The sequence below is a fragment of the Bombina bombina genome, chromosome 4 (genome assembly GCF_027579735.1).
Source record: "Bombina bombina isolate aBomBom1 chromosome 4, aBomBom1.pri, whole genome shotgun sequence".
NCBI lineage: Eukaryota > Metazoa > Chordata > Amphibia > Anura > Bombinatoridae > Bombina > Bombina bombina.
Window position 1 is genome coordinate 228,944,178 of NC_069502.1, and position 20,024 is coordinate 228,964,201.

The following is a 20,024-nucleotide window of genomic DNA, read 5'->3' on the forward strand; positions in this document are numbered from 1 at the left end:
AATCATTAGTGGGAAAGTAATTAAACTGTTTTTTTGTTGTGTTTTTTTAATAGAAAAAAGCTATAAATTAAATTACACTTTGAATACACAACACTCACCGTCTCAAAGCTCCCTTTGTGCATAATGTCAACAGGAGGTCTGAATAGATCAGCTAATGTTGTAAGCTTCTTATCCACTGACCCTCCATTACGTAGCTCCTGCTCCTGTCGCACTGCAGCACCCCAAAGTAGATGAAAAAATAAATGAACACAAAGTAAACCAGATCCAGATCGTACAATTGTAAACATACTTAGTACTGTTAAAACAAGTTAGAGGTGTCTTAAACTGTAAAGATTTTAGGATATTTTAAATATTATTAATATATTTTTTAATCTGTGTTATACAAAAGTAAAATAAATATAAATAACAATTACAACAAAATAAATTAGAGGGATATCAAAGTCTTTTTTTAATTTGTTCCGTGCAAAATGGGGTATTTACTACAAATGTTTACACTACAGTGTACATGCTAAACCTTTCTAAGACATTCTTCAATCAAAGACTTTATGATTCCACATATAGAATCAATTCACCATTGAGCTGGCAATTGAAAACTATTTTTTATTGATATATATAATACTAATATATATAATACTATATATTTTTATAAAATATCCTAAAATACAAATAGTAGTTACATTTAAAACAAAACTACAAAAACAATTTAATTTCAGAGAGGGAGAACATAACTCATTTTGACAACGTGTATGGTTTAACCCAGCCAAAACTCTCTCAAAGTGATGGTAAACTTTACGTTTTAAAATTAGGTCTGGAATAAAGGAGATATTTTAGAGGGACTTTAAATGATCACTTCTAACAAATATGCGCTGTAACATACTTTTTAATCTATCCGTGCGATTCTAATACCCCACGCTCCCGGCCACCCACTTCAAAACTCATTTTTTGTGAGCTAACGGTTTGAAAGGTTTTCCAATTGGCGCCCTAGCTACAAAAAAGTGCCGTACAGCTAGAGTGCTGATTGAAGAACAATTCAAAAAGTGGGCGGCCGGAGAGCTGGGTATTACAATGACACGGCTAGATTATAAAATACAGCGCATCTTCATTAGAAGTGATCAAAGAAAGTCCATCTAAAATATTGCTTAAATTCTGGACCTGAATTTAAAACATGTAAAGTTTACCCTCACTTTAATGTCAGGTGATTATTATTACTATGACAATCACACAATAACTATAGGATCATGAAACACTTTGAGACGCACAGTGTCTTTGGAAGTGGTCACCATGCTCATAAGTTTTTTAAAAAAAAAATTTTCAGAGCCTATTTAATACTTTGCCTTCTTTCCAATGTGATATAATTTCTCTACTTGCTAGAGAAGTTCAATAAATATGCAATATTAAACAGGCACTTACTTGCTTCAGTTTGGAAATCACGAAAACCATCAAATATTGAACGAGCTGGTCTTCGTCGTTTAGGAGCTGGAAGATAAATTATAACATTTGTCACTTTTGTTATGGAGAGAAACACAGGCAACTTTAAAGATTTATAAAGATGAAGAAATGGAGTAAAGGTTTTAAAGTAAACTATATTCCAGTGATCCAGATTTTTGTAAGAATGCAGTAGAACTATAGTTTCTAATGGTTATTGCTGCTTTGAGACATCCTTTGTGCAATTCTGAAATTACAAGCAACTACTGAGCCTGCCTCTGTATGTTCTCATGTACAAGAGCTAATTTTCAACGAAGGACCACAAAACAAAGAGGTAAAATAAATTTAGACTTCCATGACTTTAAAGGGACATTAAACACTAAGGCACAGATTATGAATGGAGCTCTATTTAGCTCTTTCACTGTATCAATAATTGCACTCTTATTATAAGTTGAAAGTAATGTTATCGCGCTCGTGCAAACCTGTGTGCAAACAGCTTACTTCTAGCGCAATTAGAATATCTCACGCGCAATAAATTCCCCATAGAAGTCAATGGAGCAAAAAAAAGTGGAAAAACAACCAACTACTAGCGCGGTAACACAAACGCATGTTCTCAAGGGCACTAAGCCGACATGAAGGGACTCAATGTTAAAGCCCTTTGCCTGCCTTTTTTTCTAACACCTGAGACCTCATATCTTTGAGAACATAACTTTTTCTAACTTTTTGTCCCAAATTTTTAATAGATGTTGATATTATGAGTGTAATGGTACTTTGTAATATATTTTGACGTGTTTTGTGACACTTTTTTTCTGTGAAACAGTTAACCACAGCTCTGAATACGCGCTAACCTGACGGGCATTAACTTGATTTGCGCTCCAGCGATCGCGTTTACTGTTAACTTGTAATTTGATCGCAATTTAACCTGTGCGCAAACTATTGTGAAAAACCCGATATTGCTTGCCCCACTCACAATCTGGCCAAAAATATATTTTACGCACATAGTGCAGAATTATATAACATTAGCTTACCGGCACATTTATACTTTAAAGGATTGCAGAGAAATTATAACTAAAACCTCCTTTTACCAGAACGCCGCTCCTTGCTCTACTGAGCTGGTCTGGATTTTACACAGCGCATCTCTGCAACACTGTGTGCCCGGTCGCGCTATTAAATGAATGTAGCTCGCTCCCGCTCTGGTCTAGTAGCGAGAGCGAGCTACATTCATTTTAATGGCGCGACCGGGCACACAGTGTTGCACAGATGCGCTGTGTAAAATCCAGACCCGCTCAGTAGAGCAAGGATCGGCGTTCTGGTAAAATGAGGTTTTAGTTACAATTTCTCTGCAATCCTTTAACCCCTTAATGACAACAGTACTTTTCCATTTTCTGTCCGTTTGTGACAAAGGCTATTTTTACATTTTTGCCGTGTTTGTGTTTAGCTGTAATTTTCCTCTTACTCATTTACTGTACCCACACATATTATATACCGTTTTTTTCACCATTAAATGGACTTTCTAAAGATACCATTATTTTCATCATATCTTATAATTTACTATAAAAAATATATAAAATATGAGGAAAAAAATGGAAAAAAAACACTTTTTTTTAACTTTTAGCCCCAAAATCTGTTACACATCTGCAACCACCAAAAAACACCCATGCTAAATAGTTTCTAAATTTTGTCCTGAGTTTAGAAATACCCAATGTTTACATGTTCTTTACTTTTTTTGCAAGTTATAGGGCCATAAATACAAGTAACACTTTGCTATTTCCAAACCACTTTTTTTCAAAATTACTGCTAGTTACATTGGGACACTGATATCTTTCAGGAATCTCTGAATATCCCTTGACATGTATATATTTTTTTTTAGAAGACATCCCAAAGTATTGATCTAGGCCCATTTTGGTATATTTCATGCCACCATTTCACCGCCAAATGCGATCAAATACAAAAAATCGTTCACTTTTTCACAAATTTTTTCACAAACTTTCGGTTTCTCACTGATATTGTTTACCAACAGCTTGTGCAATTATGGCAAAAATGGTTGTAAATGCTTCTCTGGCATCCCCTTTGTTCAGAAATAGCAGACATATATGGCTTTGGCGTTGCTTTTTGGTAATTAGAAGGCCGCTAAATGCCACTGCACACATACTTGTATTATGCCCAGCAGTGAAGGGGTTTATTAGGGAGCATGTAGGGAGATTTTTGGGGTAATTTTAGCTTTAGTGTAGCGTAGTAAACAACCCAAAGTATTGATCAAGGCACATTTTGGTATATTTCATGCCACCATTTCACCGCCAAATAATTTTTTTTTTTACATTTTTCTAAATTTTTGGTTTCTTACTGAAATTATTTACAAACAGCTTGTGCAATTATGGCACAAATGGTTGTACATGCTTCTCTGGGATCCCCTTTGTTCAGAAATAGCAGACATATATGGCTTTGGCGTTGCTTTTTGGTAATTAGAAGGCCACTAAATTCTGCTGCGCATCACACTTGTATTATGGCTAGCAGTAAAGGGGTTAATTAGGTAGCTTGTAGGGAGCTTGCAGGGTTAATTTTAGCTTTAGTGTAGAGATCAGCCTCCCACCTGAAACATCAGACCCCCTGATCCCTCCCAAACAGCTATATTCCCTCCCCCACCCCACAATTGTTCCCGCCATCTTAAGTACTGGCAGAAAGTCTGCCAGTACTAAGATAAAAAGGTATATTTGTTTTTTTTTTGGGGGGGGGTTTATAGCATATTTACATATGCTGCTGTATAGAATCCCCCCTTAGCCCCCAAACTCACAGATCCCCCAAACAGTTCTCTAACCCTCCCCCTCTAACTTAATGGGCACCATCTTGGGTACTGGCAGCTGTCTGCCAGTACCCAGTTTATTAAAAAAACATATGCTTTTTTTTACCATCTCTATGTTAAACTTGTAACTACTGATCTAAGTGTGAATATTTTTATGTATATTATGTTTTGGTCAACTTAAGAACTGGAATTGAAAAAAATTATATACAAGATATTTGTGGTAATGACATTTTAATTTGACAAATCTTTTTTGACTATCAAGAACAGGCTAGAAGCTTCAGGTAGACAGCTACTGAAACAGTGTGCTTGCCCACAAAGAGCTGGAGAGAGTTTAAATAATTATGTGGGTGACAGGAGTTTTAAAGGGACAATAAAGTCAAGATTAAACTTTGATGATTAGAATGTGTAATTTTAAGAAACTTGCAGTTTTACTTCCATTATGAAATTGTCTTTTTATATTCACACTCTCTGAGGCACCAGCTACTACTGAGCATGTGCAAGAGTGCACAGTGTGTGTGTATGTATATATATGAGTCTGTGATTGGCTGATGGCTGACACATGATACAGGGGGACAGCAAGTTGAAGTAAACTTTGTAATTTGTGAGAAGAAAAATCTACTGCTCATTTGAAATTCAGTGTAAGTGCTATTGAATTGTATTTTTATTATGCACTTGTTGGTTATGCAATTCTACTGTTTTTAATGGTTGTTTAGGTTGCAAAGATTACACTAGGATTCAATTCTACATATGACAACTGATTTTTGGAACAGATTTGAATTGTAATAAAGATGTGCATTGGATAAATTTTAAATGTTGTGATGATTTACTGCTGGGTTTGTTTCATTACTTCACATATTATTGATTTTTGTTTGTATATTAACCCCTTGTACCTTTTTTAAGTAGGTACTACGTCACACAGTACTTTGCATCACACAGTACCTATTTCAGTCCAGTATAGAGGCGCAGGTTGCGGTACCAATATCAGCTTTGACAGTGGGAGCTGCAAACTGGGGCTGAAAGCACAGATTCGCTCCATTATCACAATGTTTCTCAAGAACGGTCCTCAAGTACCCCCAACAGGCCAGGTTTTCATTATAGCTGAACTATTGCACAGGTGAAATAATCAGCTGGCCAGTAACCATGGTTACTAACTTGCGCTCACCCATCAGCTGATTACTTCACCTGTGCACTAGTTCAGCTATAATGAAAACCTGGCCTGTTGGGGGTACTTGAGGACCGCGGTTGAGAAACAATGCCTTACCATATGAACCCAGATTGCTGATTATTACGGACAGTGTCACTATCTGAACGATCTTGCAGTGGTGCCGGTGGAAAGGAAGGAAGGATCAGTTAGAATCTGTGGGGCAGGAGGGTCCCTATACAACCACAAAAAAAGAAAAAAGAAGAAAAAAAAAGTGATCTTTTGGAGGGGGAAGGGGGGATATCCATTTTACCTGATGGAGTGTATTAAATTGTTTACAAATAACTTTTACCTTTATTTTGGCATTTGAAATTGCCAATGTTGCCTGTGGTATCCCTACCAATACTGAAAGTTTCTATACTTAAAGGGACATAATACTTATATGCTAAATCACTTGAAACTGATGCAGTATAACTGTAAAAAGCTGACAGGAAAATATCACCTGAGCATCTCTATGTAAAAAAGGAAGATATTTTACCTCACAATTTCCTCAGCTAAGCAGAGTAAGTTCTGTGTAAAAAGTTATACTCAGCTGCAGGTAAAAAAAAAAAAAAATGAAGAAAAGAACAGCAGCCAATCAGCAGTGCTGAGGTCATGAACTCTTTTACTGTGATCTCATGAGATTTCACTTAACTCTCATGAGATTTCATTGTAAACTTCCTTTCACTGAATAGGGAAATAAGAGGAGTGTGCACGAAAGCTCTCTCCTTCCACAGACATACTGATTTGTTGCTTAGAAGTCCTTTACAATGGGATGTGGCTACTGAGAAACTTTTGAGGTAGAATATCTTTCTTTTTTACATAGAGATGTTCAGGTGATATTTTCTAGTCAGCTTTTTACAGCTATACTGCATCACTTTCAAGTGTTTAAACATTTGGGTATTATGGCCCTTTAAGTATTGGCTATAAAAAGGTCAGCATAGCTAGCAAAAGAAACACTACACTCCTACACTCCAAGTGGGAGGTAGGAAAGATAAGTAATTAAATGTTAATTTTTAATTGTTCCCCCTAAATCAAGGCTTGACTAATCTGTTAAAAATCTAGGAACCAGCCAAAAATGTAGGAGGCAGATATAAAATACATTTAGATATAAACTGTAGAATGTGCAGTTTATATCTAAATGTAGTTGGTATTATAGGTATCAAGTATCCTGCTCCCTCAACTTACATTAACTGTTTTAGGGCCGATTGCAATTTGCAGCAGAGTTCAAAAGAATTACACTGAACCCTCTAGCTGGACATGGGTTACTAATACATTGGCTGTTTGGGCTGCAACCACACATACAAAAAATGCACACAGATGCAAGTAAATTACAATTAGTATTATTATGACCGCATTAAGCAAATAAGGTCTCCTGCCTGATGTTGCATGTGTGGGATGAACTTTCATTACCTCCACAATAAAACAAAAATATGGAATTTTAAATACATTAATTTACCTGAATTAAGACACATTGTCACATAACTCTTTACAGTTTTCCACAGTTTAGAAATACTTGCATATGATTTTTTTACAAGTACCTGTATTGGTAGCGACCTGATTTAACTGGGGGTGTACATAGATCCTATTGTACTATTACTTTTCATGACACTGTGTACTATTACATTATAATGGTGTCCTCTGAAACAGGTGTTGTACATACCCCTTATCAGGTTACCTTGAATGTAACACACGTACAGTATTGCATATATCCTATTGTTTATTACAGCATAGAGCCTAACGGATTACTAAAGAAGCCCCATTTTTTCGCCTGTCAAGCGAAGCTACCCTCTAGTAGAGGCGCGGAATGATCCCTATATATGTTTGCAATTGATTGACATTGTATTAACTTAATGTTGCAATTATATTGTGTTTATGCAATTTTGGGAGCTTTTTGGGGCATTTAAACTGACAAGCATAGATCCTCAAGGATCACTATGGTGGCCATTTTTCGCCCAGGATGAGAAGCCACCCTCTAGTGGATGTGTTGTCTTGTTAATTTGTGCTTCACTCTATCATTCTTTTTGCATTTTAGGTAATCTGAACAACCCTTACTCTGAGTGTGACATATTATATTAATAATGGTTCATTTGTCTATACTATATTTGTAGATTTTTCTTCATGATGTGTATCCATGATTAGATAGGCACGGCATTCAACCACTTATGTTGGTGGGTTAATGATATTTAGTAACTAATTGAGTTACTACTTTTCTCTCTTGCTTGTACTTTAATAAGTTAGATATTTATACACGGTCTATTATGTACCCATAGATAGTATGGAATCAATAATAATAACATATAAGGTCTCAACAACATGGTGAAGTAACACCTTAATTTCTTGTTAGGAACTATGTTGGAAATAAATATAAAGAAGATAGTACTGGTATCTCCCTTTATAACAACCTAATGCTGAGTAAATAAAGCAAAATAATATCATCTTGTCTACATTGGTTAAGCATTGACTGAATAGATTATCCACATATAACATTACTCAGAAACTATGGTAAAATAATTAACCACACAGTGGGACAACTTGCGTTAGGTTCTTGAGGCTTATGACCCTGCTACGGTGTAGCATATCCATGAGGCTATTAGTAAAGTCAAATTCTGTTAATAATGCTGTTTAGTATTTAATACCTGTAGTCAGTGGTCAGTAAATATGTGTGTGTGCTTAGGCTTTAATAACTAATAATAGTTAGAGTATAGGGCAACATTGAGAAGGTACAATGCCCTTGTATGGAAGCCCATTGATCAAATTGTGCTGTGCATTAACAGTCTGTATCTCCTTACACAGTGGAGATACAACTGTTTATAGGATTCACCTCTATGATTATTAACTTGTTGACCCGGCTAACCAGGGAGGGGTACTGTACATTATGAGCCTAGGCTCCTTGAAGTAACAGCTGTAATCGGGCAATGAGGCTTCCTGCGTGTAAGAGTGAGACACAATTATAATCCAAGATGACATTTCGCAATTATTGATGAAAGTGGATATTTTGCTAAAAGTAAACCACTACTGCTATTCTATATAAAAGGAGCATATTTGTGGTAACTATCATTATTATAAACTGTACTGGTGGTATAGCGAGGAATTTGTACTTAAACCTCTTGTTAGGTGGCCATGCAACGAAGTTGCAGGACAACCTATTGTTATTGTCAGGATTATTATTATTATTATTATTTTTATTATTCCGCCACTTTTTCTATTGCCCATAACTTTTGAACTGCTAAAGCAAAGCTCTTGAAATCAGGTATGCTGATACAGCCTATTGCTCTGCTACATCTCATGCAATATTGAACTCATAGGTCATAAGGTTACGCAGCCATATTGCTTTTTGCGACAAATTTCGAGAAACGCTTAATATTCTTTATCTCTGGAACTGCTAATGTTACAATGTTGAAACTTGCTGTGCTCAGTGCTGCTATGAACTAGATTTGCCATTGCTAAACAGAAGTGCCTTGGTCACATGATGTATTAGCCATCTTGCATTTTGTGATAATCTTTAAACATCTTCTTCTCTTAAACCGCTTAGTGCAATAAAGCGTAATTTTGCACATATGTTCCTTGCAAGGTCCTCTACCAAGTTTGTTAAAATTGCGATTTTTCCATAATCAACATGGCTGCCGTGAGACATTAACCTTTTTATCGCCATTTAATTGCGTAATTTTGCACTTTTTACATTAGTATTACAATATTTAACAATATTACAGTATAGTAGACACATGATTACACACAGTAATAACCCTTAAAGACAATATTGCAGTTAAAATTCGCATTGCGCAGTCGCCTTCGTGAAATGAAACATTTGCAAATTTTCATGAAACTTCTGCAAATTGTAGAGGTATATAGTGAGCATTACTATGTGCAATTTGAAAGCCATATATTGCATAGCTTGGCAGCCATTTTGTTTCGTATGCGCTGTTTTTAAAAACTATAAAAATCTTCTTCTCCGAAACCGCTTAAGGCACACACTTGAAAGTTTGTTTACAGAGTTATCTTATGACTAACATTCAGATTTGTTCAAGAGAAGTTGATAGGTCATGTGGTTTGGCAGCCATTTTGAATTGTTCAAAAATGCTTAACGATATTTTTAAATTAATAATAAAACAAAAACCGTTTTACAAAAATGCTTTATTTTTGCCATGTTTATTGACATCTATGGTGACAATTACTATGCATAATATGGAGGCTGTATATCATATGATCTGGCAGCCATTTTGTTTTATGCGAATATTTCGAAAATCTATTTTCTCTGCAACTGCTTATGTTAGAACTGTGAAACTTGCTGTAGAACCTTATATTGTGACCTAGAGTCACAGTTGTTCATGTTGAAGGAATTGGTCACAAGCTGTGGCAGCCATATTGGTTTACGCGATAATTTTGAAAACGTGTTTTCTTTCCAACCGCTTATGTTAAAGCTGTGAAATTTGCTGTAAAACAAAATCTTGTGACCTAGAGTTACATCTGATTGTGATGAAAGTATTGGTCATATGGTGGGGCAGCCATCTTCAAAAACGCAAAAATTTCGAAAATGAGTTTTCTTTCCAACTGCTAATGTTAGAATTGTAAAAACTTCTATAAAGCTTTATATTGTGACTTAGCTGCTTGTATGCCATTGCAATGTCAATGCGCATGGCCACCTCTATTGCTGCTTGCAGCTATATTTATACTTAAATTTGTTGTGAGCAAGAATGAATGACATATCTTCTAACCCATAGTTAGAATTCATCTAGCAATTATTTCTAAATAGAAGATGCTCTTGAGGAGGTGGGTCAGTGACTACACATTATAATTCTATGGGACCCCAAGAGCCAATTGCAACATATTAATAAGCTTATACTCTATGCACAGATTTAGACATATAAGGCAGGAAGGGGTAGTCTATCTGCAAAACTAGACAGTGAATATAATGGTGCATATGAGTAACGGCAATATCAACTGTGTCAACTAGATAGGCTTAAGAATTAACCTGCGTTTCTTTCTGCCCCACTAACATAAGTAAATTAATAAATAAAGCGTATACCTTATATTCCAGGCAAGATGTACATAAAAATATATCAACAAATAACAAAAGGTTGAAAAAACACACAATGAACTTGTTGCAATCTTGACACAGTCACAGAAGATTTTAGTAGCTATTGATGTCAGTCGATTCCGTTTTTCTGGGGTATGTCTCACTTCTCAGTGCGCACTATTAAGGGCTGAGGTAAAATCTGATAGTTACTGGTGAGTGTCACTAGATCTCCCATAAGAGCTTTCAGGAGTGGAGAAAGAAAAGAAATATCAACTGGCTTTTTTTACTGCATCCCAAGAAGATTTATCATAGTCAGCATTTGGTGATGTTTGCTGCATTGCGAGCGTGGTCATTATAGTCCGGGTCTCCTGCCTCCAGACATCCCCAGATTGACCGGCCGCATCTCTCCAGGTGACATCCAGGGGCTGCAGCTCCTCTGCTACCTTGAGCGCAGTTTGTAATGCACTCTTCTTGTCTATCGCGTCTGCCAGAGGCAAAGTTCAAACAGCCTCGTGCCGGTCCTGAAGAGTACGAGCAGAGACTACGTTGTCTTAGTGGGACTTGTATCAGCTTCTTCCCCTCTGGAACTAGGATCACACTCGACAGTGGAGTGTCACAGCTGACTGTAAACTTGCAGAGAGCGATAAGGTCGGCAAACCCACTGTCCATTTTGCGTACTAAGTTCTCTAACATGGTGTCAGGGTGCCAGGAATCAGACAGACGAGAAGTGCAAAAATAATTACACCTTTATTAATAGCAAAAATAATAAAAAGTACATTAGTCAAATAAGCCAGGAGTCAAAACCAGAGCTGGTAGTCAGACGAGCCGAGTCAGGAGCCAAAGCGAGTAGTCAGACGAGCGAGAATCAGGAACATGGAGAACAGCAAAGTCAGGAACAAGCCAGGGATCAGGAACCAGAAGAGACGTAAGACTAGCCAGGTAATACACAGGAACTGGACCACAGGCACTCACAAACAGGTCTGAGACAACGCAAGGGCAAAGCATACTGAACAGAGGCCCTTTAAATAAGTGATGACATCACAATTCTGAGACTGCAAACTGTCTCACACGGATGATGTTCAACAGTCTGCCCATAAGAGGGTGTGCAGGAAATGAGCAGCATCACACACACTACACCAGAATCAGTAAGAGAGGTGAGTAAAATGGCTTCCAGCAGCACATGGCAAACAAAGCAGGGAAAAAAACCCTGACACATGGTCCGCAGGGCAGCATACGAGTCCTCCATGTTGAAGTAGAGAGAGGAGGCCAAACAGTTTTAGCTATTATGGGGCTCCTGAGAGAAGGCCTCGACAGCAGAGAGAAGTGTAGGCTATCCTGTGTCTCCATCTATACACACCGGGTCAGTGCCATTGTTAGCTAGGTTTTAGGTTACTTTTGGTCGGCTTTTTAAGGTAAGTAGAAGGCCAGTATAGTGACTATTTATCCTTTTCAGTTAAGGAGCTACAGAGAAAAGCCGCTATCTCTTCTCAGCGCTAGCCCCGTCCCTCAAAAAAATTTAACATTTAAATAAACTAAATGGCTCTGAAAAGAGCCTGGGGGTCTCACAAAAAAAATTACTAAAAAGAAATGAACCTCGAAAAAAATTAACCCCTAAAAAAATGCACAGACAGCAAAAAAGTGCAGCTGTGCTACTGCCAGTGATTTATAGTGATCACTGGCAAGCTATGGGTTAATGGCTCTGAAAAGAACCTTTGGCTCCCACAATTTTTAACAAATATATTAGATAAATTTCTCTCTCCTAAACACAGATCTCTCTCTCCCACAAAAACGCAAGTGAGGAGAGGGAGGGAGATCCACACTGGTCAGAGTCAATATTTACAAATATTGACATGATCAGACAAATGGAATATTTTATTATTAAAAAATGTATGACAGGGGCAAGCTCAGATTGGATGACCCTTGCCTACCCCTTTGATAAGGCAGGCTATGGATACCCCCAGAAGCCCCATGATGCACTGGGCATCGCCATCTTTGAAGCCTTAATGGGGGTGGGGGAGGGGGGCTATATGGGGCTTATAATATTTAAAAAAATAATCTATTTATTTTTTAGATTATTTTAATACATACTGAGTGCCTCGACCCACCGAGGCACTCAGCACACAGAGCATTGGAAGCCTGTATGATCGCTTCCGATGCTCTGCTAGACTGTCGGGCTCCACATGGAGCAAAACCGGAAGTGATCACTCATGGGGAGTGATCAATCCGGGGCCCGGCAGTCGGAAACAGTATTGCCGGGGCCTGGCAGTCAGGAACATCAAGGCATCGCTGCAATACTGTTAAATTACCTGAGGATGTACAGGGTACGTCCTTGGTCGTTAACAACCGTTTTTTGTAGGACGTACCCTAGGGTGTTTCATTTTTCCAAAGATGTGATTTTCATATGACTTTGCTTATGCCCCAAGTCTCAGTGATATAAAAGATATATATGCCAAATTTCAAGAAGATTGGATAATATTTAGGGGTTGCACACATTGATCACTTATCACAAACTAGTGAAATTTCTAACATTGAAGTGCTTTACACTAATGGTCTTCTCATGTATTTCTTTCATCTTTTGCAGGTAATTGAACTTTAAAATGGGAACCAAAAGAGGAATTTGGCTGCTAGAAAAGGTGCCTAGTGGTGAGTTTTTAGGAGCTTGGCTCCCTTCAAAGGAACAAGTACTTTTAGTTTTTATTTAAAATCACAAGGAAATTAAAGAAACACTTTCGGATGCTGCTAAATCTACCAGTACTAAACTACAGGAAGTGTGGAGGAAAGCAAATATCCCTGTTAAGACGGAGGAGAATATCCGTGCTGGTATACAGAAATCGAGAAACGCGGATAAAGCAAATGTGAAACGGCAGATTTGGAAAGATGATCTCGTCGAGTTATTTGACATTTCCCGGCAAAATGTGATGGACATGAATAGCGTATCACAAGAAGATAAAGAATTTCTTAGGTCACAAAGAGAAGATCGTATGAGTTTGTCAATGAGTGGAGTAGACAAGGTTTTCGCCTCGAAAATAAGAACTAAGTGTACAAAAGAAGAAGAAAAAAGATTCATATATGAATAAACATTACATTCAGGATCCCAGGGGCACTGCATCAAGCAAGGTGGATGGCAAAGGCAATATATGCACTTAAATTTGGCCTCTTCACTAAAGAGTTGAATATTCCTCAACGACAATTGGAAGGAATGAAACGGGTTGCACATTTTGTCGATGGGCTCCAAAGAATGATTTGGATATGCTACAGCTTCTGAGCACTTACCCAGATGCAGACGTCAAAAAATGTGCTCTCACAGTTGCTAAGAGACACCTTTGGTATCTGTCAGAAACTTTTTGGACGACCGTATTACTCAGGCTGTTAAGGAAAATATGACAAAAAATGTAGAACACTACGATTACACGTCAGTGGGTCACTGGGAATTACCCATGTCTTCCGACCTGAACTGTGTAACCATCAAGTTTACTTATCCGCTGTTTTTGGATAAAGGAACTTTTAAATGCAAACCGTGGAGGTGCCTCTATTTTTGAAATCTATATAGTCTTAGGAATCGAGAGAGCACACACTGAGTCATTTACCCTTACGCCCCACTGCTGGTCATGTGACTGAAGCACGCCCATTGATGTCATCGACCACACACGCTGACGGGAAGGAGATACACAGAACAGCCGAGTGACGACGAGCCGGGCATCCGCGAGTGAGTGGAGTCTCCCAAGCAAACCGCAGGTATGACCAGGTTTGTGTAAATGGAGGAGATGGGTCCCGGACATCAAGAGCAAATGTGAGTTTCCCGGTATTAATGAAATAGAATACGTGTGTGTGAGTACGGATGCATATATTGGGGCAGGAAAAGTCTGTGTCACGGAGAAATAGCAGTGGGGAGGATTGTACATTCTCAATAAAGAAGATTTTACACAAGAGGGATAGCCTACAGGTGCTAAGCATAAGTTTGGTAAATAAAAATTTAGAAACCAAACCTGCAAAGAAAAAGGAAGTGAAACAATTAGAGGGTAAAAACATGGTTTTTGAAGGAAAAGACCTGAGCCATTTCGTTACTAATAAAACAAAGATGTTCTTTGAATTGTTTGGGATCCACGACGTGACAGAATACTGCAGTGATTCTCTAAGAAGTCATGTGAACGCTCTTAAGGTTGTCAATGATACCGCAGAAAGAGGAATTCCTCTGATAAAAAACAGAATTTATGCTTACCTGATAAATTACTTTCTCTTACAGGTGTATTCAGTCCACGGATTCATCCTTACTTGTGGGATATTCTCAATCCCTACAGGAAGTGGCAAAGAGAGCACACAGCAAAGCTGTTCATATAGCTCCCCTCAGGCTCCACCCCCCCAGTCATTCGACCGACGGTTAGGAGAAAAAGGAGAACCATAGGGTGCAGTGGTGACTGTAGTTGTTGTAAATTAAATTTGAACCTGACTTAAATATCAGGGCGGGCCGTGGACTGAATACACCTGTAAGAGAAAGTAATTTATCAGGTAAGCATAAATTCTGTTTTCTCTTACTTGGTGTATTCAGTCCACGGATTCATCCTTACTTGTGGGATACCAATACCAAAGCAATAGGACACGGATGAAGGGAGGGAACAAGTCAGGTAACCTAAACGGAAGGCACCACTGCTTGCAAAACCTTTCTCCCAAAAATAGCCTCCGAAGAAGCAAAAGTATCGAATTTGTAAAATTTGGCAAAAGTATGCAGTGAAGACCAAGTCGCTGCCTTACAAATCTGTTCAACAGAAGCCTCATTCTTGAAAGCCCATGTGGAAGCCACAGCTCTGGTGGAATGAGCTGTAATTCGTTCAGGAGGCTGCTTACCAGCAGTCTCATAAGCCATTAGGCTGATGCTTTTCAGCCAGAATGAAAGAGAGGTAGCAGTCGCTTTCTGACCTCTCCTCTTACCAGAATACACAACAAACAAGGATGATGTTTGTCTGAAATCTTTAGTTGCTTTTAAATAGAACTTTAAAGCACGAACCACATCCAGATTGTGCAACAGTCGTTCCGTCTTAGAAACTGGATTAGGACAAAGGAACAATGATTTCCTGGTTAATATTCTTATTAGAAACCACCTTTGGAAGGAAACCAGGTTTTAGTACGCAAAACAACCTTATCTGCATGGAACACCAGATAGGGTGAATCACACTGTAAAGCAGATAGTTCTGAAACTCTTCGAGCAGAAGAAATAGCTACTAAAAACCAAACTTTCCAAGATAATAACTTGATATCTATGGAATGCAAAGGTTCAAACGGAACCCCTTGAAGAACTGAAAGAACTAAATTTAGACTCCATGGAGGAGACACAGGTCTATGGACAGGCTTGATTCTAACTAAGGCCTGTGCAAACGCCTGAACGTCTGGTACAGCTGCTAAACGCTTGTGTAACAGAATAGACAGAGCAGATATCTGTCCCTTTAAGGAACTAGCTGAAAGACCTTTCTCCAAACCTTCTTGGAGAAAAGACAATATCCTTGGAATCCTAACTTTACTCCACGAGTAACCCTTGGATTCACACCAACAAAGATATTTCCGCCATATCTTATGGTAAATTTTCCTGGTGACAGGCTTTCTGACCTGTATCAGAGTATCTATAACTGATTCAGAGAAACCCTGCTTAGCTAGGATTAAGCGTTCAATCTCCAAGCAGTCAGTTGCAGAGAAACTAGATTTGGATGCTTGAAAGGACCTTGGATTAGAAGATCCTGTCTCAATGGCAGTTTCCATGGTGGGGCCGATGACAGGCCCACTAGGTCTGCATACCAAGTCCTTCGCGACCACGCAGGCGCTATCAGAATTACCGAGGCCTTCTCCTGATTCTGGCTATTAGCCGAGGGAGAAGAGGAAACGGTGGAAAGACATAAGCTAGACTGAATGACCAAGGCACTATTAATGCATCTATCAATGCCGCCTTGGGATCCCTGGATCTGGATCCGTAAAGGGGAAGTTTGGTGTTCTGATGGGACGCCATCAGATCCAACTCTGGAATGCCCCAAAGCTGAGTTAGTTGAGCAAAAACCTCCGGGTGGAGTTCCCACTCCCCCGGATGGAAAGTCTGACGACTTAGAAAATCCGCCTCCCAGTTGTCTACTCCTGGGATGTGAATTGCAGATAGATGGCAGGAGTGATCCTCCGCCCATTAGATAATCTTGGATACTTCCTTCATCGCTAGGGAACTCTTTGTTCCCCCCTGATGATTGATGTACGCTACAGTCGTGATGTTGTCCGACTGAAATCTGATGAATTTGGCCTCTGCTAGTTGAGGCCACGCCTGGAGCGTATTGAATATCGCTCTCAGCTCCAAAATGTTTATCGGGAGAAGAGATTCTTCCCGAGACCATAGTCCCTGAGCCTTCAGGGAGTTCCAGACCGCACCCCAGCCTACCAGACTGGCATGGGTCGTGACAATGATCCACTCCGGTCTGCGGAAACTCATTCCCTGAGACAGGTGATCTTGAGACAACCACCAAAGAAGAGAGTCTCTGATTGTTTGGTCCATTTGAATTTGAGGAGATAAATCTGCGTAATCTCCATTCCACTGTTTGAGCATGCACAGTTGCAGTGGTCTGAGATGGATTCGGGCGAAAGGGACTACGTCCATTGCCGCAACCATTAAACCAATTACTTCCATGCACTGAGCCACGGAAGGCCGAGGAATGGAATGAAGAACTCGGCAAGTATTCAACAGTTTTGACTTCCTGACCTCTGTCAGAAAGATTTTCATATCTACCGAGTCTATTAATGTTCCCAGAAAGGGAACCCTTGTGAGCGGGGACAGAGAACTCTTTTCTACGTTCACCTTCCACCCGTGAGACCTTAGAAAGGCCAGAATGATGTCTGTATGAGCCTTGGCTCTGTGAAAGGACGACGCCTGTATTAAAATGTCATCTAGGTAAGGTGCTACTGCAATGCCCCGCGGTCTTAGTACCGCTAGAAGGGACCCTAGCACCTTTGTGAAAATTCTGGGAGCTGTGGCCAACCCGAAAGGAAGGGCCACGAACTGGTAATGTGTGTCCATAAAGGCGAACCTTAGGAACTGATGGTGATCTTTGTGGATAGGTATATGTAGGTATGCATCCTTTAGATCCACGGTAGTCATATATTGACCTTCCTGGATCATCGGCAAAATTGTCCGAATGGTTTCCATCTTGAAAGACGGAACTCGGAGGAATTTGTTTAGAATTTTTAGATCCAGGATTGGCCTGAAAGTTCCTTCCTTTTTGGGAACTACGAACAGGTTTGAGTAAAAGCCCAGTCCTTGTTCTGCAATTGGAACTGGGTATATCACTCCCATTTTTAGTAGATCTTCTACACAGCGTAAGAACGCCTGTTTCTTTGTTTGGTCTGAAGACAAACGAGAAATGTGGAACCTTCCCCTTGGGGGAGAGTCCTTGAATTCTAGAAGATACCCCTGAGCAACTATTTCTAATGCCCAGGGATCCGGAACGTCTCTTGCCCAAGCCTGAGCAAAGAGAGAGAGTCTGCCCCCTACCAGATCCGATCCCGGATCGGGGGCTACCCCTTCATGCTGTCTTGGTAGCAGGAGCAGGCTTCTTGGCCTGTTTACCCTTATTCCAGCCCTGCAAGGGTTTCCAGGTTGCTTTGGGCTGGGAAGCGTTATCTTGCTTTGCGGCAGCAGAGGTTGCAGCAGGTCCGCTCCTGAAGTTGAGAAAGGAGCGAAAATTAGCCTTGTTTTTGGCCTTAAACGGCCTATCTTGAGGAAGGGCATGGCCCTTATCCCCAGTGATATCCGAAATAATTTCTTTCAGCTCTGGGCCGAAAAGGGTTTTCCCCTTGAAGGGAATATTTAACAATTTTGTCTTGGACGACACATCCGCCGACCATGATTTGAGCCAAAGCGCTCTTCGCGCCATGATGGCAAAACCTGAGTTTTTCGCCGCTAGTTTAGCCAATTGGAGAGCGGCATCAGTGATAAAGGAATTAGCCAGCTTTAAAGCGTGAATTCTATCCATGACCTCATCATAAGAAGTCTCCCTCTGGAGCGACTCCTCCAGGGCCTCGAACCAAAAAGCCGCTGCAGTAGTTACCGGGATAATGCAGGCAATAGGTTGAAGCAGAAAACCTTGCTGAACAAAAATTTTCTTCAGCAATCCTTCCAATTTTTTATCCATAGGATCTTTAAAAACACAACTGTCCTCTATTGGTATAGTTGTACGCTTAGCCAGTGTTGAAACAGCCCCCTCTACCTTAGGGACCGTCTGCCATGCGTACCGCCTAGGGTCGATTATGGGGAACATTTTCTTAAAGATAGGTGGGGGAACAAAGGGTACACCTGGTCTCTCCCACTCCTTAGTCACAATATTCGCCACCCTCTTTGGGATCGGAAATGCCTCAGTGTATACAGGGACCTCTAAATATCTGTCCATTTTACACAATTTTTCAGGGACCACCATGGGGTCACAATCATCCAGCGTAGCTAAAACCTCCTTAAGCAGGACGCGGAGGTGTTCCAGCTTAAACTTAAACGCTAAGGAATCTAACTCTGCCTGCTGAGAAATTTTTCCTGTGTCAGAAATTTCTCCCTCAGACAGCCCTTCTCTCACTCCTATCTCTGAGTTTTGTGAGGGCACTACAGATAAATTATCCAAAGCTTCAGATTGCTCATCCTCTGTATTTAAAACTAAGCTATCGCGCTTTCTTGGAAAAACTGGCAGTTTGGATAAAAATGCTGCAAGTGAATTATCCATTACTGCTGTTAATTGCTGTAAAGTAATAGGGGCCAATGCGCTAGAGGTACTAGGCATCGCTTGCGCGGGCGTAACTGGTGTAGACACGTGGGGGGAGAAAGAAGGACTATCCTCATTACCCTCCGTTAAGGAATCATCTTGGGCAGCATTTTTAATTGTCACTGGATGATCTTTAAAATGCTTAGATGTTTTTGCACACTTTAAACATAAATGTAATGGGGGTACTGCCATGGCGTTTGAACATAAAGAACAAAGTCTATCTGAAGGCTCAGACATGTTTGACAGACTCAGACAACAATAAAATATTGAAAAAAATACTTTTTGAAAAAACGTTACTGTCTCTTTAAATGATAAAAAGGCATACACTTTTTTACCAAATCATCAAAAAACATCCGATCGTAATGAAATTTTCACCACATGATCCTAATGCCTTGAAATGATTGCACACAAGTTTTGAAATCGTTTAACCCCTTAATGCCCAAACAGGAGCAAAATGAAGTAAATACCCGGTTTAACCCACTACAGTACTATGCCACAGTCTTTGCTGTGGCTTTACCTTCCTTTAGGGTTATCTGCAGGTTTAAAATAAGCCTCCCTGAAGTCCTCCTGTACTCTAAAGGCTCTGCACATGAAGCTGCGTGGAGCTGTGTTGCAAATTAACTGTGCAATTGAGGCGCGAAAATGAGGCCCCCTCCTTCCTTACTTCAGAGTTATGGGGCCTTTCTGAGTCAGATTAGCTGTCTTATACAATGCCAGGCGTAAAAAATCCCCAAAAAGTGTTACCAACGTTTAAAAACGCTTAATAAATATAAGATTACCTTAATAAAGTAATCGATTTAGCCCATCACAGTGTCTGTCAGTATTAAAGCCCTT

The 20,024-nt window shown here is 39.6% G+C and overlaps 1 protein-coding gene across 1 annotated transcript in view; it reads right to left on the minus strand.

Annotated features, from left to right (window-relative positions):
- Positions 1-20,024, minus strand: part of UBXN7 (UBX domain protein 7) — a 195,166-nt gene that overhangs the window by 152,431 nt on the left and 22,711 nt on the right. The window contains exons 4-5 of the mRNA XM_053709814.1: positions 1,411-1,476; positions 99-211 (exon numbers count right to left, since the gene is read on the minus strand). Coding sequence (XP_053565789.1) covers positions 99-211; positions 1,411-1,476 — 179 coding nt within the window. The remainder of the gene's footprint in view (positions 1-98; positions 212-1,410; positions 1,477-20,024) is intronic.